The following is a 27,166-nucleotide window of genomic DNA, read 5'->3' on the forward strand; positions in this document are numbered from 1 at the left end:
GTACGAACGTATGGTAGACCGCATACGACAAGGTATCAACAATTTAAACGTATAAACGTGAATCAAATAGGAATGTTATCATGAGGTGGGCAATCAATTTCAAGCAAATAGCTTGTGAACTTTAGGAATGTTCGTTGGACTATTTCTAGTTGAGAGGAAATTGTTTCTACACTAGGATCCCTAGCAATTATCTATTAAACTAAAATATTTATAACTATCCAAGTTACTACCAAATACCAAATTAATATTGCAACTTTAAGCCAAACGCACACCAAATTAGTGTGGTTGCGAAAGGGTGCGAAAGGGGTGGTTTTAGATTATTGCAGTGGGTTGTGGCAGTTTTTTTCATTGCCTTGATTATACATTTAAATTATATGATTTAACCACGTTAAACGTAAGCTTCTGAATTCTGATACCGATTTCCCCGAACCGCCAAATCACACCCCGCCCACCATTAAATTACGCTTCATGTATGACGTGTGGTGGTGACAGTCACTAGAGCTATAGAATTTCGTCACACATTACTTTAAGCAATTATCTAACCAACGTTAAACATGGATCTTAGTATTTTACAAAAATTTATAAAAATTATTAACATAATATAACATTATAATGTATAATGTTATAAATGTTGTAACATACACATTACACACACTGCATGGTGGCTGATTGAACTTTTTTTCTTGACTTACATTTAATATTTTTACACCACTAACCCAAAACATTTTTACCCTGATTTCCAAATAGTGAATTCATATTTTTGTACTACTTTTTGGTGGTTAAATAATAGTTAAATGGGCTTAATTCTGTACAACGGCCATAGTACGGGATTGCGCACTTTCGGCTTAAGGATTTATAGCCATTATACCATATAAAATAGCCGACTATTGTTTCTTGTGAAGCTTATATATTGACACTCCATCTTTATAGATTGTAACTCGTAATTGAGTTTCGATGCCCTACGGACAACGTTTAGATAACGTCTCTATTACTCACGCAAATATTTATATTAGCATTTTCAATGTAGGGTAAAATCATCGAAATATTTTGATTCTTTTTGAGCTATTTATAGCCTATTGGTAATACTTCCGAATTTTATAAATTGTTTAAAATTATTCTCGATTAAAACTTTTTCAATTAGTAAAATAGCTTGACAATTTAATGCAAGGTTCCTCTTAAGTTTCTTTATCGAAAGTTAAAAATATTAAAAGATACATAGGTACGATTTAAAGATCAAATTTTGACAAAATTCATCAAAATCTAGAAAATATTTAAAGTATTTTTCAGTTAAAAATGCATTAAAGTTTTTCTTTCCATATCTAACATTATAGTTTAATAGATAGATTAACAGAATATTACCCACAACTTTTTCTACCTTAAACAAAAAAAAGTTTACTGAAAAGTAACATGGGAGTTTGAATTTAATATGTTTACGATATTGGATTTTCACCGATAAATTAAAGCATTTTTCCATCGATCAATTTTTGATATTTTGTTATAACTCAAAAACAAATAACTGTAGACACTTGAAATTTTCACCAGATGTTAAAATTACTAATTTAAAGAAGCCATGAGATTTTTTTATTTTTATTATTATTGTTTTAATTATTAAATTTGATTATTTGTACAAGTAGGCTATTATAGTAAGATGACACAACGTCTCCTCTCAGAATCGGTATTCGAATGCAATACGTTTATTATTGATTTAAAATATAACGCATACATGACAATAACATGTTCGACAACTTTTGTATTAAAAAGAGCGGTACCCACTTGTCTACTTTTTTTAATTTTTGAACTTTAGAAATAACAAGTGAATTTTTAAACAATTTTCCATAGCTTATTTTCTCGAATCTGCACCACTAGTTTCATTCTATTGTCGGTCATTTTAAAATATGCTATTGTTTTTATAGAATTAAAAAAGTCCAAACAAAAATGAATCTACAATCAACAGCAATTGGTAAATAATACTACAAAAACCAAACTGAAAATAATTTACTCAATAATTATTACTTATTAGTTATTAGTATATTTTATATCATCTATAGCAGTGGTGGTTCTCAACCGGTATGCCGCGGTACAATACTTTGTCGCGAGATCGACTAGGTGTGTCACGAGAAATGTCGTACTTGTATAGGCGCGTGGCGATGACTATTGCCTCCGGCGAAGTTGTCGAAGTTGCTGAGGTTGTCAAGCGCGTGAGTGTGCCGTGAAAACTTGTGAGTTGTGATGTATAATAGTGTGCCGTGAATCAACAAATGTTGAGAACCACTATAATATGGCCTCTATAGCTTATCAGTGGGCATATAATATCTATTTGATTTAAATATCCATCCATAATTTAGAAAAATTAGAAAACTATCGTATTTAATATAGTGAAAGGCAGTGAACACAAATCACAATAAATGATATAATAATAATCAAATAAAAATATAGACACTTTTCGTTGAACTATAATAATAAAATAATCTTCATCATATATCATTCTTCTGTCCGAGATACATTTGTATAAGGAGAGGGAAAACTCGTTATTATAAATTATAATACAATAATCTTATCGTATATTTCAGTATACATCCTGAAGTCTTAGATGGCTATATATACATTTAAAATGTATATATGGTGAGTGGGGGGAGGGGTGAACTCGGTTTAATTTACAGTGTATGTACATTTTAGTATTCTACCGCCATGCAATTGCGTATTATACATACTATACCGTATTGCTATATAATGTTTGTATAAAAATATAAAATACTTAGGTATATTAATATATCATTTACACTTCGAATTCCTTCTTTGCATCCAATAGGTAATATTTTCTAGTTTCTACCAAGCCTGCTGTCTATGTTCGAGGTATGTCTCAATGATAAAAGAGGCACACACGAGTTTTTTCCCAACTAAAAAGGGGGGGGGGGATTTCTAGATTAATGATGACAATTGAAATTTTTTATAGGTGTTGGTTAAATCTTATAGTTCAAAATAGGAATAATAGAAATTAGTATTTATTTGTATATATAAATGGTTACCACATTGGTTATTTGGTCAGATGAGGTAAAATCATACATTATGAAGAAATTATATCTTAAAATAAATATGAGAGTTTGTAGCTTATATCCCCAAAAACTACTAGACCAATTTTGTGAAAATTTCAAATAGTTTTTAGAGATGTCAGGAAAGTTTAGAGAGTAGTTTTAACCACGTTACCTAACCTAAGTAATGATATTTCCAATTTGCCATCACAGGCAAAGTGTTCATTTTGGTTGAATTAGTTCACACAACGAGGTACCTCCAATGTCGAATTGAACTAAGGCGCACCAAAACTATATGGTTCACCAATATAGTGCTACATTTTATATTTTTCATTTTTTATGAGCGAAGACAGATGGTTATTATACAGCTAAAAATAGATGTTCGTTCATCCAAAATGAATAAACTCAAAAACTACTGCAGAACTAATTTCAATAAAAGTTATATCAATGGATTCCTTGAGACAAGTAGGGTGTTAATAGATTATTTTTTCAACCCCTATAGATAGTTAAAAGGTGGCTCACACATGATTTTTTTCAGCTCACGGAAAAAAAAAATTTGTATGGATGCCATCGGTTTTATATTATATAAGTATTATAATAAATTAGTAGAAATATGGCATATACTTTTTTAAACTTATTTTGTATTTACAAAAAAAAACAACAAATATTTAGCACAGGCAACGATACAGCTATAGTTAATTGTAAAAATATGACGAAACAACAATTATTCTTGTGTACACTATTGTATAATATAACTGTAAACCTACCCTTTTTTCATCAGGACACAACTCGTTTATCAGTAGGTATCTCACAAAAATCTACCGTAGACTCAACTCGAGTGTAACTAAGAAAAAACCGAGGGATACAATATACTCTTTTGCAGTCCTCAAGGGTGTTAAAATAGGTTTTCTGAATTGTTGGCAGAATCTATACAATTTGAAATTATATTTTGATTGCTACCTTAATTATAATACTTTTCCATTAATCTACTCTCGATATCTATTTAGGGGGGGGGGGAGAGGGTGGTACGGAATCTACAAAAATTACTTCATATAGGAAAAACTCTCACTCCTGGTTGTTACAGGTATGTAGGATTTGTATCATTTGTTTTTCATCTAAAAGACGGGAAATTTCTGCAAGTCAGTCCAAACTGTCCAAAGTCCTAGAAAGGCATAGTAACATACAAATCATAACTCATAAGACACAATACAGTGCGCGTCGACTTTTTTTCCTTGTGGCTTCATTACAAATTTACAGAATTGTTTGCAAATTGCTTAACTGTAGCAAAGGGATGTACAACGTTATATGACCCTGAAGAAGCCCGAGACTACTTTCCAGTTTCCTTAGCCTTTACTAGCTGCAACTTGTTTGAGCACAATCTATAATTTTTACCTAAAAAACCAGAACTCGTTTGCGCACACGGTTATATTAAATGTACGACTGGTTTGCGCACACAAAAATAATTATATTTTATCTCGGCGACAGATCCCCACATACACCAGGTAATAGACATGATTCTTAAAATACAAACAGAAACAGAGTTAAAAATAACATCAATCAACAAAAATATAAATAATTATCGCCGTAAAGAGTCAATAGAATCAGTCGAACATCGCATAAACTTATGGACAAAATATACATCCGGCGAAATAGACTAAATTAAATACATACAAATAATGGAAAACTGTTATTACGGAAAATGATAGACATGTGTATTATCCTACATGTATATTTACCAATCATATTATATTACAATTAAAATTAACATGCATTTTTAACTTGAACAAGTGTTAAATATTATTTATTAACAATTATTAAGAAGCAAGTATTAACATGCATTTTTAACCACACCTATAAATACATTCATAGACAGTCCTAAGTCTGTTAAAGGGGAAGGAAAATGTATGTAAGTACTTTAATTATTTACTTGTAAATAAACAAATATTAACATGCAAGGAATTAAACTACCTATTAAAGTCTTTGCGCTTTTTGTTACCTTTTAAGGTACACAAACCATGTGTATAGTTACGGCTCAACTGTTCCCAAACGAGTGGTAGTTTTGTGCCCAAACAAGTTGTCTTTTTGGTATTTGTGAGCAAACCTGTACCTCTCCCTTTACTAATGTGTATGCATAGACTGAAGTGTGTGCACAATTTACAAATTATATAATTGTTTGGGTTAAAGAAGGACGTTGGAACCAATCGCCTCTTTTCGGGCTGACTTTTGTCCACTACAAATATACTTAGATCTTGATGAAGTTATTATATTTTTTAACAATTGACACATTTTAATTTTTACTAAAAAAAATAACATGACCTAAATTTATAAAAAATAATTAGAAAAATATATAGTGTATAGAATTAAATGTTGTGAAATCGTTATTATACATATAATAGTGGTATGAAGGCATATAAACATATGAATATACAAACAATTATTAAATTACTATGCTTGTAAATTGTATTGAAATCTAAAAATATATTATGATGAATATCATTTCAACATTGTTGATACAATAGGTAATCATTAATTAATAATTTAAACGATTTTGATAACCTTGTGGATGGATATATAGTCGTAGATAATTTTTGTTTTTAATTGCCAATGAATCATTTAAACGGCAACCAACCTTGAACAGCTTCAAATAAATTGTTTCCAGATCCCGAATCCGAGTCCATACCTACATTTTAAATTTGGAAAAAGAAATTAATAAAATTAAAATGCATATAATATATTAGTAAGTCAATAACAGTTATCTGCAAAGAAATATTTTTTTTGCGGTATACTAATTATTTGCACATTTTAGTTTTATCAAAAGAAACATATATTTTTTGTTTAATTTATAAATAATAAACATTGTGTATTAAACCCAATAGATTCTTATGAGGGTTGACTGAATAAGGTTTTGTTCAAAAGGACCTACCTAAAAAAATACATAGGTATACATTTTTTGAACTTTTTAGAAGAAACAGAAATAGTTTTTTACTCTTAATTCTCATTCAAAAAAAAACATAAAAAACTTATTGTTATGTAAAAATAGCCTTTCATTATCAGTCACATAATTCCATCTAAACAGAATTTCTTATATTTTACACTTTAAAAACAATGTACAATAGTTGTTAATATTATATTTAATTCGAAAAAAAATTTATTAATGTAAATAATAAACTTTGAGTACCTATAAAATAAAATAACAAAGCTCAATAGAATAAAATAAAAACCGGTTTTGTTAATTAAAATTAAAAAATACAAACTTGAGATTTTATTGTATCACTAACATGACCACTATAGGCTATGTCCTGTAATATAGAATCTATACGTATGGACATAATATTTTATTTTCATTTTTATTTTTATTAATATTTAATATGGGCACCTTTTTTCATAGTATTATGAATATTTAAAAATAATTGTACGAAATCAATATAGAGGGCCTTTTAAATGTAAAATGACGTGTTTACATAGTAAGATAAATATAATTCACAGTATAACTATTTTGCTAAAATTTTATATTTTAGTCCCTTTTCACAAATTTTCATTTAACATATAATTGATATAATGGTATCAGTATAGACTTATCATTTTCTATGCTTCCGCTCATATTCATTATTTCTTAACAATCTTTAATAAGAATAATATATGTAAGGCATGCATGACATATATATAAGATGATTCTGGATTCATCACGTATACTCGTCACCTTTTTTATTTAAAATGCAGTTATTCAAAATCCAATTTTCGAAATTTTTATATATACTTAAAGATTATTTTCAAGAACCGCTCTTTTCTATATGTTGTACATTATTTAGCCGATTTTTTTTTAAATGTTGTCATATTTTCATAGTCAAAATTCGGCCTAGTAGTTTTTGATTTATTTAACTTAGTACTAAAGATAATAGATTTATGATACATGGGCTTTAACGTTATGTGGACTATGGCTATTTGAAAGTTTTACTAATTGATATTAATTTATCAATATTTATAATTTTTTAAAAAATGGTTCAAGTATGTTAAATAGGTACTATATCCAATGTTACATTTATTTTATACTTTTTTAAGAACTATTATCCGTATAAACATTTTATTTTTTAATAACACAAAAACTACTAGTTCGAATTTTGGATATTCAAAAAAATTGTCCACTAAATAATTTACAGTATAAAATGGTTTTCGTTTAAAAAACAAAAGTTTGTACCATCAGAGGACACTCCTCAAGTAGAACAAAATATCTCAAGAGTTTGAAAAAATAATCTTTAATTAAAAGTAAATATTTATTAGTTCCAAAAATCAGAATTTTAATTTTTAAATAAAGGAAAAAATGGGAACGAGCATGCTTGGTGAATCATAATGTATAGGTTCAATATATGTTATGAATATTTTACTCATGCCTATATACAAGAAGAATAAAAAAAATATACATTGTTCTATGGAAATATAAAAATTAAACTTGAAAATAAATCTAAAAGTATCATAGGTAATGTTGAAAGCCAATTATTACTTACTCCTTTCAACATTTGATATTATCTATTATATATAATCCATGTAAAATATCGCAATTTTATCTTTTATCCCTATACAATTAATGCATATTGTTAACTTTGAGTTCATAATATTAATGCCCATTAAAGTGGTATAAAAATTGTTGGGTTGAACACGGAGACTGTATATTATCGTCACTTTTTGACATTAAAATTGTAAGTCTTACACAATTTAAATTTAATTATCATCTCATGTAGTAACAATATTATTTAAGCACTAATATATATATATATATAATATATACAACATTTTTATTTTATGATCTTATTAATACTGATAAAAGAAATTATTGGTCAGCGATTACCCATTAATTATATTTTAACCGACAGCACTGTCCAAACCAAGGTACCTATGTATTCATATTGGTATTATTGTTATACAATTATATATACCTATACACAATACATTAGATTGAAACAGCTTAGAATCGTCTGACATGAGTTATATTTACATTATTTAAATATATACTTATTATTTAGATGTATGATGAGATGGCCACCAAAAGAAGTAGGTATATTTCAATTTTAAATCAATAATAATTCATAACACTATAATTATATTTATAATTGGATTCCAAAAACAATTCCGAACATGACTGATCTAGATTAATTAAAACTGCGGTTGATAACATTTATGTATTAGCGTCATTTTATTATCACAATTTTCAAAATTAATCTTTCAACTCTAAAGTTGGGTTTACACTCGAAGTTCTACTTGCACAAATCTGATTTGCGCAAATATTTGAACTTATTAAACACATATTTGAATGATTCTTAATTTGCGCATGTAGATTTGTGCAAGTAAAATTGAACGTGAGAGCCCACCTTAAAGGCTTAAATTATATCAAAGTTAATGTTGTGTTTAATACTTATGGATGCTAATATTATATGGCATAGCACAGTCAGGTTAAATTTTAGCATCCCCTGCAATTGAATAATTTCTGGCAAATGTTAAAAATGAAGGACATTTTTTTTACTTGTATGTATAGTATTATTATTTATAACTTAAATTCTAATGTACACGCTATAAAATTATTATTAAAACAGAACCTACATAATATGAAATTCCATAATATACTAATTTTACATTAATAAGATTTTAAGTCTTAAGAAGACGTTCTACACTTGTACCCACATGAACCACACGATAAAGGTACACTACATGTGTTGTATCTTGTATCGTCCTACATTTTCTGTTAAGATAATGATTCTTGTTATTTGTATATTAGAGCGAATTGACATATTATAAAATTAAGGTAAGAATATTATTTAGAACCCCCCTTAAGCTTTTTCAATTTTAATATCGAAGTATATTTAAAAAAAAAAATACAATTTTAAATTGCTCATAATTTACCTTAAAATTAAAACACCAAAAATAAACCTCTATGTTTTACGACTCCTAACACTACATCCGTACTTAGGTGACGACAAGACCTCCTTGCCACACAGTATTAGATCTTATTTTTTCGTGGTACAATGAAGGGGGAATTAAAGTTACCAAATTATCATACTAAAACCATAGTCGACTAACCACTACCATTGCAACAAAGTACTCGCTACACTCATGAGCGATACTTGTCTGATATTTCACTGCACATATTATAAATACTAAGAGGAAGCATCTAAATAACACAGAAGCCAGGCGACTTTGTTATCTCCTAACATTCAATATCAAAACATGTCAACTAGAATAATAAACTACCTATTTATTTATTTTCTTTTTTAAAAGAGTGAACCGTTTTTGAATACAGACACGCAACATACTTAAACATACAATAGCTTCTCTTCAAACCATTAGGTACCAAGTATACACCATTGTATAAACTTGGACTTGGTAGTATACACTACTACTATACACGGAAAGGGCTCGTCGAAAACATCGAGTATTACAATTAACAAGCTCCAAACATTTCAATCTTGGCTTCAGGTAAATCATAAAACCTCTCTTATATTATGTTTCAAATCATACCCTACATAGAGAACCCCGATATTCCTTTCGTTTCCAACGTAGAAGTTGGTAATATACTATATGCGTATTGATATTAGTTAGGCCATAAGTTTATCGTATATCGTATATGTAATATGTATGTTACATGTATAATATTTAATAATTCTATAGTATACACAATGAGTATGTACTGTCTATTACCACGAAGAATAAATCATAATCATATGCTGGATCGTGTAAGTTTAATGTTTAATTCTTTATGGTAGGTATATCATATTATATATTATAGTATACCTGCACATGAACAAAATTATCCCATTAAACATATTGTGTACCTATGTTGGCCATATACAATGTATGTTATATCTTCAGTCTTCAGAATTTTAACTGTTTAATGGCTTATTAACTGTTTCATGGTAATTTAATTTTTGGCAATAACGTACGATATCAATTAATAAAATAAAAAATTAGAATAACCTATATAACCTTATATATTGAATACTAAATAGAACTTAAAAATTGTCAAAGAGCCTACAGTAATTATGACTAATTTATGTTATTGACCATCGCCATCGATGGTTGTTAAACATTTGTATACAGTTTTAATTATACGCCTATAACCCATACCTATAATAAATTTATATAAAACAATGCGTCGGTTTTATAAATAAATATTTCAATAGATATTATTTATTTATTTATTCCGATGTTTGAAATGTATTCTACGGTGTTGATACTTAATTTTTATAATTAATTAGATATATATTATGATGTATTGTTTATGTATATTATTTTGAGTAGTATCATAATAATATTTGTTTAAAGAATTCACTTAAACTGTCATACCACGTCTGTCACCATCAATGTATTTTTTCCTAATTAATTGTATGATAATTATTACTCAAGGTACCTATTAAATAGCCACGTTTATTATAAATGTGAGTACTTATTCCCTTTGGACATTTTTCCTCCGTATATTTTCAGTGTAGTGGGGCGTTTTTTAATGCTGACATTGTTCCCTCTCATATTTTTAAAAAAATGTAGTAGGATAAGAAATTATTTTTTTTTGCCCAACGTCTAATTTTGTCTTTATGTGGTATAAAATAAAACAGAATATATTTTCAAATATTTCCATAAATAAGAAAGCTGTAAGGGGGAAAATGTCCTACTATATCGAAAATAGCCGGTAGTAAAATTTCCGAGGGGCTTCTGAGATAGCCTAATAGTTTAGTGCTAATTTATGTAAATATTTTAAAAGTTTAATTATTAATTTCCATTGAGTATATTTATATAATATAGTTATGTAACTATGTAAGTTATAAAATTCAGGCAAAGAGGAAAAAGAGCAGAGGACAAAAACATAATGAATCATAGTTAATCCGTATAATTATATTTTATATATAAGTGCCTTATGAATTCATTATGGCGCCAATAAGAGCATTTATATAAATTTTATTATTTTATGAATTTATAAAGATTAGTTAAAATATTTATCTATAATGTTGTATAGTCGTATTTGGGTAAATATACTATTTGTACTATTATAAAGGCTAAACAAAAATTGTACACACCCTTACAAGTCATTATATAGTTATTTTGTTAACATTATCTATATATATTATGTGGGAAGTGGGTACCGACTTTATTTTTATAGGTCATAGCCCACAGGTACCTTAAACTTGTTAAGTTTTCTCAAATAATATGTTGTAACATGAAAGTAAAATAATAATACCATAATATATCCTTCATAGATAGGTATTAGATGCACACAATCTACCAATCAACAATCGTTTTATATCATCTGCTATATTTGTATGATTTGGTACTTGTATACTCGTGATGAAAAGTCTACCCAAAACTTATATGAATTATGACAAATCGACATGAGAGCAAGATTTTTACTTATTATATAGGGTTAGGTTAGGTTATTTTCATATACTTTTGATTATTATAAACATAAAATAAAATAATAAATCCAAATTCGCTAATCAACACATTTATTGAAAATATATTTGTTTTCCTACATGCTGTTGACATTTTGTTCTCAAGTTTAAGTTTTTTTTAGTTTGCAGAGAAAATAATAATATTGGAAATGAATAGATGACATGTTTCATATCAAAAATATATCAAGCTCCTATTACCATACATGTCAACTATCATAAAGAATACGTCATTGGTTTAAATAAATCAATGAAATTTGTCTACATTCATTAATTTTGTCTACAAAAGTTATTGATAAATGTACACTAAACAACAAGCAAAGTTTTTCCTTAGATAAATATTATATATATATGATTGTAGATAACCTACATATTATGTATTAATAATATATTTGTATAACAAGTAATTTTACTTAAATAGTTTATTTATTTGTTTTCAAATAATTCAAATGTATAACTTTATAACTATGAGTAAATCAAAATACACTTAATGATGAAAAGTACTTCACCGTTTGTTTCTAACACAGAAAATGCTTGTAAAATGTTCTATAGTTTTAATCTATAGATGAAGAAGATTGCTGTCTCTTACTTTTGCAATTGTACATCTTTTGAATCTTTTGAATATCCTTTCTGCTTAGACCGTCTCTCTGACCCATTGTCACTCCTCGTGTCTAAATATTATTAAAAATACTCAGTTAATAAATGAATACGTCTATACTCTATATAATCTATATATTATTATAAAATGTACAAATGTATCCTGTCATTTACATTTAATAAAATCAATGATTTAAGTGTATAACTAAGATATAGTCATTCAAATCATAATAGACTCTCAGTGCCTCAAAGGTTAAGGAACCAAAACTAAGTCAGACATATCGAACAATTTAAAGTATCGTATATTATTTTAAAAAGGGGTAAATAATAAAATTATTTTAAACACCAAATTGTTTGATACATCTATATTTCTTTATGACTTTATTATAACTATGTATTATATACATAAAAATATATACCTTCGGATCGATGGTCGCTTGTCCATTTTTCGAAAAAGCATTGGCTGAATAGTGCATTACGCTGCGGTAGTCGTATCCTATACCTTGGCTGTCAATCATCGAACTCTGGGCTTTTTCAAAATTATTCTCTCTACCTGAAAATACACAGGAATATTTTTAAAAAAAATGGTTTAAACACGACAAGTTTAAAGACGAATTATTTTGCATTCTAACCCGATTGGATATTGTTGTAGTTGACGGTGACGAACTTATCCCTGTCTGGTCTGTTCTGTTCGTGCATGAATCCAGCTGCGTGAAGCATTTCGTGCATTACCGTACCCTTCTTCGACAAACATCCCGGACTTTGTAGATTCACCTACACAATTATATGATGCCGATAAAATGAAATAATGTGAAATACAGTATTATAATATTGTGTTCAATATATAATATATTAAATGACAAATTATACGTACTTCTTGTCTTCCCCCGATTTTTCCCACTGATGACCAACATCCCGTGTTACCATTAGTGAAGTAAATGTAATCAGTGTCATAAGAGGTTCTGGGTGTGAATTTTAGACATGTAAGTTTTTTGTATTCATCAATTGAACTCAATATTAATTGTCTATCACTTGACCCTAAATTAATCATATAATACACACGTAAATTTTGATGTAATAAAATTGTATGCATTTTAGTAGTGTAAATTAATACACCAAATACTAGCTATAAATATAATATGCTTATAACACATTATGTTGGAATTGAAATCGTAAAATAAATCTGTTTTCCAAAGGTTATTGATTTTAATTTGCAGGAAAAAAAGGTCGTGAGTTTGAAATCAGGTTTTCGGAGAATAAAAACGTATTATTTATTAATTTTATTTTTTTTTCATTTTAATATAAACGGGTTGAACCTTATTCAAATAATATGTTAGAACTGATAACAGACAAACAAAAATCAAGTAAATATCATTAAAAAATATTGTAAAAAGTTGTATATAAAGCTAGGGTGTAGTAAGATTTTCTTCATAATATATTATAATAGTAATCAGGTAATGGTACTAGCTAGGTAGCCAATATATTAAGCAAATCGTTGACGCAAATAATACCTACAATTTTTTTTTAAATATTTTGATCTTGAATATATATCATATATGTATGTTGAAAATAGCTGGTCAGATTTAACGATATGTTGTACTACATTTACCTCACACAATTCAAGAATTTAGACGTATTTGTAAAATAAAAAAATCTAAAGAAAAATAAATATTGTAGACATCTTGTTGTATACTCGCGTGTGCTCGTCCTGGCACAATTTAAATTTATTGTACCTACAAATATTATTGGGCGTTTTATTCTATCATTTTAAAATAGGCACTTCAGAAAAAAACTTACACAAACTAATTAATTATATTGTAATTACTAATTGCGTTAATTTGAACAAAAAAAAAACCTGAAATCAATGTTTAAGCATTATGACTAACTGTAGGCACTGGCCATACTGACACTATCTATTAAATATTATAGTATAAATAATTATGATATAATTACAACGAATTATTTTTTTCATTCATTTTATTCTATACTAAATATTATTTATGAATTTATGTTATTATGTATATGTGCAATGAGAAATTGCTTTTACCGAATGATGGACTGATTTCGTAGGGGATGACGCCTTTAGGCCATCTAGACGATACAGCTTTTAATCCATTCCTAGCATTTCCAATCGGGTGCAATATGTCACCCTCGGCGTACTCGCCCATCTCTTCAGGGTTCAGTTGACTAGTCTCTTTCCACGTCGACACTGCTTGGCCTGACTTGACGTCTGGAGTACCAAAAATCGCTGCTCCCAAATGCATTAGACCATTGTACAAGTCCGAATCTGAACTGCTATTGTCCACTTCGTTTTCTTCCTCTTCTTCTGCCCTCAAATTCACGGGCTGTGCCAGCGCCAGTGCCAAACAAACCGCTACGAACCACAAAAACACTTTCATATTCTTTTTTTTCAAATCGACCAAAAAAAAAAAAAATTAATTAATGTTTATCTTGTTTCGCAACAACTTTAACACTACGACAGTCGATGCGAAGTGTTTGTACTTTTATATACTAAATGTAGAATAAAGTTAATTAGCTTAGATAATATTCACTGGGTCGATTAAGAAAACAAGTCACTGTGTCCAATGTGCAGTAATTTTTTTTTTTAGTGTACTTAAAATTCGCACGGAAATTGAGGTGATAACGTGACAGACGACAAGATATTTTTCGAAGAAACGTATGCCACTTAGCAAATCGTTTAGACCGTTTAGAGGTTTATAATAAAGATCCCTTTATTAAGATAAAAGTTCGTTTAATTAGGACGTTTTCGTGTTCGGTGTTTATTCGGTGTTAAAATTTACAATACAAGTGCATAATTACTAACATATAATAATATAACAGAAACGGAAATAATTCTAAGAATATAGTGTTACAGTGTTTTAAAAGAGGTATCTACCTCATATCTATTTACATGGACTACGTGACACAATACAACGACACGAATCATAAAATATGTAGGTGCCTATACCAATAGTATTTTAATTAATTCAAGAACCAGCCAGTGGCCAATGCCTTTAAGTTTTATTTTTTAAGTGTTAACTTATTACTCTATAGTATATGATTAGAACTAACAATAAACTTCTCGATTACTTTTTAATTAATTACTTTTTTGTAACTGCGTACAAATAATATTTAAAAAATAGTAGGATACTCCGCTAGTACAATTAACAAGTCTAAATAAAAAAAATACAATATACATATTACATATACATTACTATATTAACTATACATCTACACTTTCTACTGATATTTGTGTAATTCACATTTTAATACTTAATATTTTATAGTACATGCGATGACAAATTATAGTACATTTTTCATATTTATTTGAAACAGATCGAATAAATCAATTGTCAAATATCAGTAGACAATTACAATAACTTTAGCTAACCTTATAGAAAATACCTACCTACAGTGTCAATTTGGCTCATGGTTAGGCCCCATTACTCCATAACGAACCATTCAAACATGAAAAATAATCTAACTGCCTTTAAATACATTGCATTAAAAAAATTAAGAATAATTTATTACTTTAAAATTATTTGTTATTATAAATACTAAAATTATATACTTTTTTTTACAATTCCACACATACAATGGAAAAATAATATTCCTTATTTTAAACAAAAAATAATAATAAATATAAACAACGTAAATTAAATTAATTATTAAGTATTAATAAAATAGAAGTTTTTTTTTAAAGTATCACTGGAAGATCCTTACATATTTCTAACATATCAATAATTTCATATTTGTTTAAAAATGTTATGATTTCTTCTTCAAAAAACAGAAAAGTTAAAGGATCCAGCTATATACTTTGTTTATATCGAAGATCTAAGTTAAGTTTTTAAAAGCTTAAGTTTTTTTTAAATACTCGTAAACCTTGTGATCATGAAAGTATAAGAATGTAGGTATCTATTTGAATGCTTTGTATTTTCGGTTTTACAAATTGATTAGATTGGAACGGGTCGCGACACATAAGTGATTTAAATATACATTTTTTCCATTTGACTATGGGGCCACCAATATGAAAAAATATCCCCGCGATTACTAGATGTTTGGGTGAGTCAGTCCGAAATTGACTACCTATTTTATATATTTATATTTAATAACATTTTACTCAATTAGGGTTGTAGTAATTAGAAATTAGAATACATATCGGAGTTAAAACGCAGAGTGCGGATACCATTAAATCAAATTCTGACATTTATTTAATAAAAAGAATACATAAATTATGTAATTTAGTGTACCTATGTGTATATATTATTTTATAAGCATTTTAAGTTCAAATTTTGACAAAATTCATCAAATATAAAATTTTAAAATCTGTAAAATGTTCAATTTAAAATTTGGACAAAATTAGATTTTTTTTTTAGTTACTTCGATGTAATTTAAAAATATTTTTCGTGGGTACTTGAAACATTCAAAGTATCTATATTATTGTATTTTATACACACGGTAAAATGTTTGAATGCAACGTGTTTGGTAAAAATTAATTCAACCTTCTATACAACTAATATTCAAAAAAATTAGCAATTAAATCATAAAATATTTTAGTAATATAGGTCATCGATCAAAATCGTTTTTCGTGAGCAAATAGCAATAATTTATCATTGAATTCAAATTTAACTCATCTACCTATTACACTTGCTCATTACAGTGACCCACTTGACACCTATTTATATTATACAGCATAGTGGTATCCACTTGTCCATCTTTTTACCAATTGCATTTCAATACATTTTTTCATTTCTCATTTCTTATAAACCGCCACTTTTCTTACAACACTTCTATGCATTACTAATGCTAGGTTATAATTAGTGATGTATCAATTACTGGGTAATTGGAAGAATTGTTCCAATAATAATTAGTATTTGGACTTTAGAGACATTATTATTAATGCAATATAAAACTCTTAAATTGTGAATGTACGTTGTAGAAAAAATTATATCGCCAATATATTATAATTGTGTATAACTGGTCATCAGAGTAATATGTTAAATATTTTTTACATCAAGAGTAAGCGCGCTTTTTGTTTTCACTATCTTGGCAAATTAGCGTTCAACAGAAAGGACACTTTCCTTGTTTGTCTAATTTATTGCTTTATTATTAGAATAGTGATTTCCAACCTGGGCAGCGTGAGCCATGAACACATTTCTGGGGATGAGGCGCAAGCAATCTGTAAGGAATAATTTTTTGATGATTCGTAACATAAATGAGGCTATATAAGGGATAAAAATGATAAATGAATATTGGCCGGTTACCACATATCGTTAAACTTACATATCCGTCCGGATTATGTGGTAATTGAGGCAATAACGCAGTCAAAGTTTCGAGATTTTTAATATAGTTACAACATTTTTTATTTAATAAAACAAAAAAAAGGTCTTCTACTTTATACCTTTGTTTTAGAATCAAATGCATGTATTGATATAACAATAATAATATACCTTTGTTTTTATTATTTTTTTTTGCGTCCATATTCACGTCATCTAACCTGTGTTTACACTTAATGTTCAATTTTTATTAGTTTTATTAAGTTATTATGAATAAACAATTTTTCCCTTGGTCAAAAAACTTTTGATAATTTAATACCACATAAGTTTTTATTTGAGTAGTTTAAAAAAAAAAATTGTGTGTAATCGCACAAACAAATTTTATGAGCAGCTGTGGTTTATATTTGGGATGAAAGGTATTTAAATTTTTTATTTTAAAGCAAGTTATGATCATTTTAAAATTGTGAACTGTTGTTACATTTTAAAATGTATAAGCTTTCTTTAAAATTAAAGAATAAAAAATGTCATCCACTAGAATCCTAGATAATATTCTTATTGCTAAATTTGGTAATAGACTGGTAATTCATTCTAAAATTAAATATTACTGAGTTAAATTATTGTTCATAAAGCCCAATTTGCTATGTTATGAGTTTGTAAGACGGGAGCAACGCATGCGGGTACAGCGCTGCGTCTTCCTAAAGATCAATTTATTAAAGTTTCCTAGTTATTAGGTCCAATCCATGGGAAACGTTCAATATATTTCGAGATAAGTTAAACATATAATTTATTTAATTAGCTTTTCTTGTAATTTACGTAGTTCAAATCTTTGAAAACTGATTTGTGACGATTTAAATTAAAAATAATATATTCATTATCATTTGTACACCCAACTCCCGTATTATTGACATAATTACTAAATATTTTTTTTTTAACTCACAATACTTGAATTAAGTTGAAACTGTAAAACGTTTTATTTTAGGAATTACTTGTCAAAAGATATGCTGTACAAAGTAACTCGTTAGTCGTTACTATCCAACACTGCAACAATATCTTTGCAGTCTATACCAAAATATAGGGAGCAAATTGTTTATCATTGTCTGCCCGAGATTGTATGAAATTTTAATATGTCCATGTTAGTCTTAAGTAAATTGGGAAACTATTTTGAAGATCTTGAGGGGAAAATAAATGTCCATGATACCTAATGATCTCGAGTTTTTCTTACACCGTATTCAAGCGTGGTAGTATCCTCCTCCTGGTCTGAATCACCGCTTACGGAGATGGCATTTGGTAGACACTCCGCCCATTACCGAGGTGCACGGTAGTCTACGAAGTAAATTGATTTATTCAAAATGAGGGACGGCGCGTACGCAGTCCCAGCTAACAAAAATTCTGCGCCCGAGGTATCCACATTAGGGATACTCGCAGGGGTCAACCGATTCCATGTGCAATGAACCGGCCTCGACCTGGAGGAACCGCCTGTGTGATCACGGTTGACCTCCACGCCAGGTAAGTATGCTCGATGTCCGATTCCAGAGCCTTTATACAATGTGCACCAGCCTCCCCAAAACGGTACATACCCTTAGAATATCGGTGACCATGTTAGTCGGTCTGCTGTAACGGTAACCAACGACCGGTTTAACGGTATTTTGGAAACTTTTGGTAAATATTGGAATTGTTTGTGAAGCTTTTCAGACACTTATACGTCCATTGACAGTTCGGTAAGTGGCAGCCGATAACGTCAGACGATATGTGGCGCATCCTATGAGTGAAATATTGCAGACGCATTTTCGTTCCTTTTTCTTACCGCCTGGTGTCTCGATCAGTGATTCTCAGTTCGCCAGTACTCGCCACGTCTTGGTGGTGCCTTTGAAATTAAAAGAATCTAGTTAAAAGTTTATAATCGTATAATATTATTATCTAGATTTGTGGGCCCAGCGCCCAGGGAGTTGTGTAATGTTGGTACTTGGTACCCGTTCGGTACCAATGCTTTGGCGGCCAGATTCATGTCTGGTGTATTTTTTTTAGTATAAAAATTAACAATGATTACTAGAAAAGTCGTTGATGAAAGCTGAATTTCAGTGTCTAGTTATTAAACATCATGTGGTCGATTTCCTTTATAAAATATAATATTTATAGTTATCTTTCTAAAAGTCTTTCTATTTGAAAGACTATTTTATAAAGATTCTTTCTTTCTTTTAATCCTTTTAGATCTCTCACTTGACACATGCGGACAATTTTTTTATCTTTTAACATGGAATCAATAATTTAATATTGTTGCAATGTCATAGTTAAAAAACGCACATAAAGCGACTATTATAAGAATAAATATAAATATTATATGATATAGACCTATATAGACCTATATTATGTCTATGATTATAAGTGAGTTAAATAAATACGTAGTGTTTAAGTTTGTGAAACGCAAAATAATAATAAAAACCATACACAATATAGATGGTAGGAATAATATATTTTGTACTAAAGTAGGTAGTTTATTCTGTGCTATCTTGTTCACTATAATCTATAGCATATCTAAATTTTAAATTTCTTATCTGTAGTTGAAAACGAAAAGTTCTTATCAGTTATCACTACATTATTATCTTCGAGTTTGAACTCTTCGTTCTTCAATGTCAAATCTTTTACGAAATCAATATTCGGTTAGCACTTAGCACAACTTTTAATTTCTTTTATACGTTACGCACTTACGTGTGCGTATAGTTGGATCATTATTCAATCCGTTGTTAAATTTCTGTTGATTCACTGACGTTAAATTTAAACCGGAATGGCGACATCGTTGTTCCGTTCCGCCCTTAAAGGCGGATTACATAAAAATTATCTCAGAAAAACTTTATGTGCTTCATTTAATCTAGAAAAGATATTGTGTATCCACACGTCATCGTTTTTGAATGGTAATAAGACTTTCATTTCACCTTTTAGTCAACCTTCAATAATGTAAAATGTTTCTACATCTTATCATATTATTTACTTAGTAAAAGGTCAAGAAATTAACATGCCGTCTTTGTCCCCGACTATGACTGAAGGCAACATAGTCAAATGGTTGAAAAAAGAAGGAGACAAAATATCTGCAGGTGACGTTCTATGTGAAATTCAAACAGATAAGGCTATTATGGCTTTTGAAACGGAAGAAGAAGGAGTATTAGCTAAAATATTGGTATGTTATTGAAATATTATTAATAAAACATTGTAGCATTCATAAAAATCAAAGATATTTTATTGTAGGTCCCAGATGATGCTAAGGAAATTAAAGTGGGTGCTTTAATAGCTCTCATGGTAGCCGAAGGAGAAGATTGGAAAAGTGTTGAAACACCCGATGCCAAAGGTGCTGCACCCGCTGCTTCAAATTCTCTGGAAGAATCCCAAGAATCAGAACAAACTACTGGAGGAAACAGTACTGTCATTCATATATATATATAAAATAAATCTAAATACTTAAAATTTTATTTTTGTTTATTTAGCCCCAGGAATTGAATTAAATATGCCATCACTATCACCAACTATGTCTGAAGGTACAATTATTAAATGGCATAAGCAACCAGGAGATAAAGTTTCAGCTGGAGATGTCCTATGTGACATTCAAACGGACAAAGCAGTTATGTCATTTGAAACTGAAGAAGAAGGAACATTAGCAAAAATTTTGGTATATTTCAATATGCAAATATTTCATTGAAAATCCGTTGTTAGTTATGAATTATGTTTCAGTTAGGTGATGACAGTAAAGATGTTAAAGTTGGTGATTTGATAGCACTAATGGTTGCTGAAGGGGAGGATTGGAATGATGTTCAAGTACCTGGAAAGAAAAAAACTAAATCATCAGTAGCAAAAGAAGACATTCAGAAACCTAAGGTTGAATCTCAGACATCATCGGAACCTACCACTAGATATTCATAGTAAATATTATTACTAATTTAATATGACCTTGTAATTAACTTGAAATTTTAAATTGTAGCGATGGTTATAGTCCAGCTGTGAGGTCGCTTCTAGAATTATATGCTATTGATGGTTCTAAAATTATAGGAACTGGAAAACAGGGGAAAATCTTAAAGGGCGATGTTTTAAAGTATGTCACTGAAAACAATTTGTCTATCAAGCCTCCTAGAACAGGTTAGTAGTTTAATTACCCTAAAATATTGAATTATACCATGTGTATCAAATATTACATTTTTTATTAGTACCTTTACCGGGAGAAACATCCTCACCTAAATCTGTCACACCGACAACTGTATCAAGACCTACCAAAGGACCTGGTTATGTTGACATTCCATTAACTGGCATGAGATTAACAATTGCTAAACGATTAACTGAATCTAAAGTAAATGGTTTACCAATGTGTATTGAATTGTGTACTTAAATGTTTGATTTTTTAGACGATGATTCCTCATGCTTATGCTACAGCCGAGAGCAATATTGATTCACTATTAGGACTTCGCAAGCAATTAAAATCAGCTGGCATTAATGTTTCTGTAAATGATTTTATCATTAAAGCAGTTGCTATTGCTCTTAAACAGTGTCCTCTAGTCAATTGTCACTTTATCAAAGATCAAGTAATTTATTATAATTTTAATTTATCAACGAAAATTTTATTTATTTACAATGATTATTTTACTATTATTTTCAGGTGGTTTTACAGGAAACATCTGATATTTCTGTAGCAGTTGCTACTGAAGCAGGTCTGATAACTCCAATTGTGACTAATGCTGATGGTAAAGCATTAGACGAGATTTCAGCTGAAATAAAAGAATTGGCAGGACGTGCACGTATTGGTAAACTGCAACTTCATGAATTCCAAGGAGGCAGCTTTACGTATGTTAATGATTAAAAAATACTTAGTACACTTTGTAATTAATTATTTAATTTACTTTTTCAATAGAATATCCAACCTTGGAATGTTTGATATATCTGAATTTAGTGCTATTATAAATCCTCCACAGTGTGGTATATTGGCTATTGGAAGTGGACGGCCTGTCATTGGTAATTAATTATTTAATTATTCATAAGGCATTTATGTTAATTATTGAATTATGTTGCAGCACTAAATGGTAAACCACAAACAATTATGACGGCCACATTATCTTACGACTCACGTGCTATAAGTGAATCTGCTGCATCAGATTTCTTAGAAACTCTACAAGGTTTATTGCAAACGCCAGCATCGCTTCTTTTGACATCTCCAGCAAACAAAAAACGTGCTTCAAATTAAATGTACCAACATTTCCTGATTAAATGTTTTTGTTAAGTTTTTTTCTTAGCTTAGGCTCAAATATTTGTTATATTATAATAAGAACTATATAATATGAATGAAACAAAATATAGCTTTAATTTTTTGAAGTATAAAAATTATTTGCATTAATATATTTGTTAAAACACATTCAAGAATGCTTGTTACATTATTCATAAAATAATTATAATTAAACATAAATGGTTGGACTTAGATATTTTAAGCTGGTGCAGGAGGCGGTGGTGGTGGAATACTTGGTTTCCAGTTCATCGGCATCATATTATTTGGTTGCATTGGTGGAGGTGGTGGCATTGGTGGTCCACCACCCATTGTCATGGGAGGTGGTGGCGGTGGCATCATGTGGCCTTGCATATGTGACGGTAAACCAGGATGTGAAGGTGGTAATGGTGGTGGCATTTGTCCTTGTTGTGTAGGAGGTGGAGGAGGTGGTGGCACAAACCCACCATGGAATCCTGGTGGTGCAAAATTGTTGAAACTCGGTGGTGGTGGTGGTGGTGGTTGGTATGAAGGAGGTTGAGGGGGTGCCTGTTGATTTTGCCAAGGCATGATTCGAGGTGGAGGTGCCATTTGATGTTGAGCCATCATGGACATGGATACTTGCATAGGAGGTTGCATAATAGGTGGAGGTGGTACTGGCATCTGGTGCATCATTGGCATTTGAGTTGGTGGTGCATCTGCAAACAGTTGATGGGGACGATCGGCTTGGCTAAGTGGATTTTGAGCTGCCAACAGTCTCTCAGCGGCGGATCCATGTCGTTCCCCTTTAACATCCTTTTTAAATGCATAAGAAATAGATACAGCTCTGTTGCATAAATGTTGACCATTCATAGCTTCTATTGCAGCGTCAGATGCTTCAAAACTAGCATAATTTATGAATGCAAATCCTTTCGAATTGCCTGTATCAGGATCCCTCATTATCTAAATTAAAAACAATTGAAACTTCAAGTAAGTGTCAATTTATAATATTATGTTATTCTCCATAAAATCTTAAATAAGTCCCAATAATTTGATGAAATCGACCTTTTCGTGAAGTGGATAACAATATCCAAACTGTTTAATTTCATTTCAATAACGTGAATAGTAATTATTGTTTACTTTTTAAATGCAATTACGTATTTTATTCAATTTGTGAACAACTTTTCATATGGTGTATTCTATTTGTGAAGTATATTTAACAAATTATATTACAATAAAATTTTTTTTTTGTATTTTCATTGATACATAAAATGTAATATTTGTTAGTACCAAAAATGTCTATAGAAAGTCTCCCAATAAATACTAAGAGTTAGAATTATTAATATAATATAATTGATTAATTACTATTATATAGCAATGTAAAATAAAATACAACACGTGTCGCTATGGATGTTTCTAAAGTATACAGAACCAATGGATTCACCCAATATCAATTGTGTAAACAAAACAAAAAAAAATAATATTAAATGTACATAGCTTAAAGATATTTAAGTATGGTATATGATTTATGAGTCCCTACTAATGTTAAAATGTTGAGAAATATTATTTTTCAAATATAATATGCAATTTGAATGATATATGAAAAGTCACTAGCCTTTGAATAAATAAATCAAATTCTGCACAGTGTGCATGTTAATAATTATTAATAAAAACTACAAAATAAATATAATTTCAAATAAACCAAAAATGTTGTAATTCGTCAGAAAGTAAAATAAAAAACTGATATTAATACATAAGTTTATGATCTATATAGGTAATAAATAAAAACAAAATCAACAAATTCTTAAATATGTCATCTTCTTGGTACAATTTTACACAATTGACTAGTTAAACGTTAAAAAGTAGTAACAAACTATGTGAAATGTTTTTAATAAGTAACTATTAATTTATAAATTAATAATAATTGAATAACTATAATATTAATGATTCTTACCTTTGGGGTTTGTAGAATAACACCGAAAGCAGAGAAAGTGTCATATAGCAATTTCTCATCAACTTCTGAATCCAAATTACCAATGAATACATTGGCACCAACATCAAGGTTCTTTTGATGAGCAGAAGCCTGGTATTAAAAAAGAATAAAAACATATATAAGGTACTAAATATAAACAACTAAAAAAGTTAAATTTAAAACACAAATATATAGTTGTATACATTTACACATTTATTTTACCTTATTCACGCGTATTGGTTTTCCATACAATTTTATCATGTTCATTATTTTAATAGCATAATCGGCATCATCTTCAGCAAGAAATTCAACAAAACCATAACCTTGATGTGACTGTGTCACTCGATCTTTTGGCATATGAACATTAACTAAAATAAATAATTAATTAATTCCAAAAAATGTTTGAGTAAATAATTATACATTATTACTTACCCACTGGACCGGCTTGAACAAACAACTCCCACATGAGAGTATCCGAGACTTTTTCATCAAGACCACCAACATAAATCGTTGCATCTGTAAATAATAGTTATAGTATACAAAGAAACATGTCTAGTGCTTAGGTTATATGTAAACAAAAACAATTACTATAAAGTATAAAGAGCGCATAGTAGATGGGTTACATAGGTATGTTACTATTTACATAATATATAATATTATATTATAATCTGTGTTCAAATAGTAATGTATATTTTGTGAAACATGTAATTACCTAATAATTAATAATAATATTAATAAGTGGTAAGATAATTCGGAACAGATCAAATAATAGTAAAAGAAAACATGGCAAGCATTTAGGAAGTAATTTTTGGAGACACCATTTAATCACATACGACTATTTCCACAAATTGTTTATGTTCTTGTAATACCAAGTACACGGACGTCAAAATTACCTTGATTTCTTTCTGCTATAGGTCCCGCGGCCATCGTATAACTTCAAAATTGCATTTAACGACCGGCAAAATTATAAAAACTAAAACGTTATCGAACATATAAAATTGAAAAGTTGTATACAGATAAAACGAGCATTTATATTTTATATTACAGCCTACAGGAGACTGTACAGTCTACAGTAGTACCATTGTTGTATCGTTTGTTTGTTAATCACATAATAATTTGATAAGACTAGCGTGATATCAGACAGCATGGCCAACTTAGCCTTCCAGATTATAATCACTGAACCATAATAAAAATTAATAAAAGAAATAAATAATTTTTTTTTAACGAATAATGTATCATTAGCGATCAGCGGGCTGTGGCCTGTGATCTGCCTTTCTGACAGTTTCTGCGAGAATAATCCATAGAGACCTTCTGCTCGCCGTGTCATGTAGAGTTGAATATATTCAATTTGTAAGTAATGGGTGACCAGCAGGGCCGGCGTAAAAAGTAGTGGAGCCCTGGGCGAAACCATGTTTTGGCGCCCTTAACAAGCCCCTCCCCCCGCCTAGTTTGAGTAGTAGTAAAATTAAGTTTTTTAATAATAAGTTAAATAAAATTAGTATGTATCATAACTTTAAAAACAATAAATTCGAAAACAATAAAATTTATAATAATTTAATAATATTTAATAATTGTGTGTGTCAGATAATTGTGTCTTTTTGATTTACACTGCGTTATTTTCGCCGTAAGGTCCGAATGGGTTTTATCGCCGCGGTTTTTCTGACAAATCTAGATGTAATCGTCTAGTTTTACGAATTTATTTATAAATCGCTAAATAGCCTGAATATATAATATGAAAATAATTATTACGACCATCTATATATTTTATTGACCCACACAAAATATGCGGTGGTATGCTTCCGTGATCCATAGTTCCACGCATAATTTTTACATAAAAACCAGAGGTATCGAATATCGATGTACACTGTTTTATTCTTACATTATACAAATATGAAACAATTGCAAATGCATCTTCAATTTAAACGACATTAGATAATTAATATTTTAAATTGTACAGATTATCAATACTCAATGCCTATTAAAAGATAATTTAAATAAAAATAATTTTCAGTTTGGCGCCCCTTAAGTGCTGGCGCCCTGGGCAGTCACCCAGGTCGCCCATAGCTTTCGCCGGCCCTGGTGACCAGCATTTAAGCATTTTGTTACCTATGGAGATGTTATACCTACTATTATAAATACGGAAAACGGAACACTTCACGACACAACGAGGTATGAATCCACCCTAAGACCGTGAAAGTCTGAACACAAAACAAGGATCAACATTAAACAATTTAAAAAAATGAATAACGATTAAACCATATTAAACACAGGATTTGAGAATTCTGATTTCTGATATGCTTAAGACACAGATTAAGATATTCTATTGACTGTATCTTATTTCCTGACTTAAGGTCAAGGTGGATTTATATAAAAATATTCAAAATATTTATACATAAAATAATTGCCCTTGCTTGAAGGTATAATATAAATCCTAAACCGTGATTAAACCAAAGAATAGACAAATATAACCTAACCTGTAGATTAGGTTTCAGTGAACCACGAACTCAGATATACTTAGTGTAAATAAATTGTTTACCTACAGTAATTTCAGAGGCTATCACTGGATGAAACTCTAAAACACCTCAACCCCCGGCGCCTCTGTGAAAAATAATTATTAAAAAATTAACATTTCAAACGTACTTGACGTGTTATAG

General features: G+C 29.4%; 3 protein-coding genes across 3 annotated transcripts; 1 reads left to right on the forward strand and 2 right to left on the reverse strand.

Annotated features, from left to right (window-relative positions):
• Nucleotides 1-5,389: 5,389 nt before the first annotated feature.
• On the reverse strand, nt 5,390-14,451 carry LOC111030078 (zinc metalloproteinase nas-13-like). Its single transcript, XM_022309413.1, has 6 exons — nt 14,100-14,451; nt 12,927-13,090; nt 12,685-12,826; nt 12,472-12,605; nt 12,045-12,126; nt 5,390-5,709 (listed from the first exon to the last, which is right to left on the reverse strand). The coding sequence occupies exons 1-6, from the start codon at nt 14,449-14,451 to the stop codon at nt 5,639-5,641; spliced, it is 945 nt and encodes a 314-aa protein (XP_022165105.1). The 3' UTR covers nt 5,390-5,638.
• A 5,482-nt stretch (nt 14,452-19,933) lies between these two features.
• LOC111030037 (pyruvate dehydrogenase protein X component, mitochondrial-like) lies at nt 19,934-22,678 on the forward strand. The gene is made up of 11 exons (XM_022309348.1): nt 19,934-20,237; nt 20,319-20,500; nt 20,569-20,737; nt 20,805-20,986; nt 21,049-21,236; nt 21,296-21,450; nt 21,519-21,658; nt 21,714-21,890; nt 21,965-22,149; nt 22,217-22,317; nt 22,377-22,678. Exons 1-11 carry the CDS (start codon nt 20,111-20,113, stop codon nt 22,544-22,546), a joined length of 1,776 nt encoding a protein of 591 aa, XP_022165040.1. The 5' UTR covers nt 19,934-20,110; the 3' UTR covers nt 22,547-22,678.
• Nucleotides 22,675-25,573, reverse strand: LOC111030038 (splicing factor 3B subunit 4). Its single transcript, XM_022309349.1, has 5 exons — nt 25,406-25,573; nt 24,945-25,028; nt 24,735-24,880; nt 24,495-24,623; nt 22,675-23,503 (listed from the first exon to the last, which is right to left on the reverse strand). The coding sequence occupies exons 1-5, from the start codon at nt 25,437-25,439 to the stop codon at nt 22,784-22,786; spliced, it is 1,113 nt and encodes a 370-aa protein (XP_022165041.1). The 5' UTR covers nt 25,440-25,573; the 3' UTR covers nt 22,675-22,783.
• Between the last annotated feature and the right edge of the window lie 1,593 nt (nt 25,574-27,166).

Source organism: Myzus persicae, unplaced genomic scaffold (genome assembly GCF_001856785.1).
Source record: "Myzus persicae strain clone G006 unplaced genomic scaffold, MPER_G0061.0, whole genome shotgun sequence".
Classification (NCBI taxonomy): domain Eukaryota; kingdom Metazoa; phylum Arthropoda; class Insecta; order Hemiptera; family Aphididae; genus Myzus; species Myzus persicae.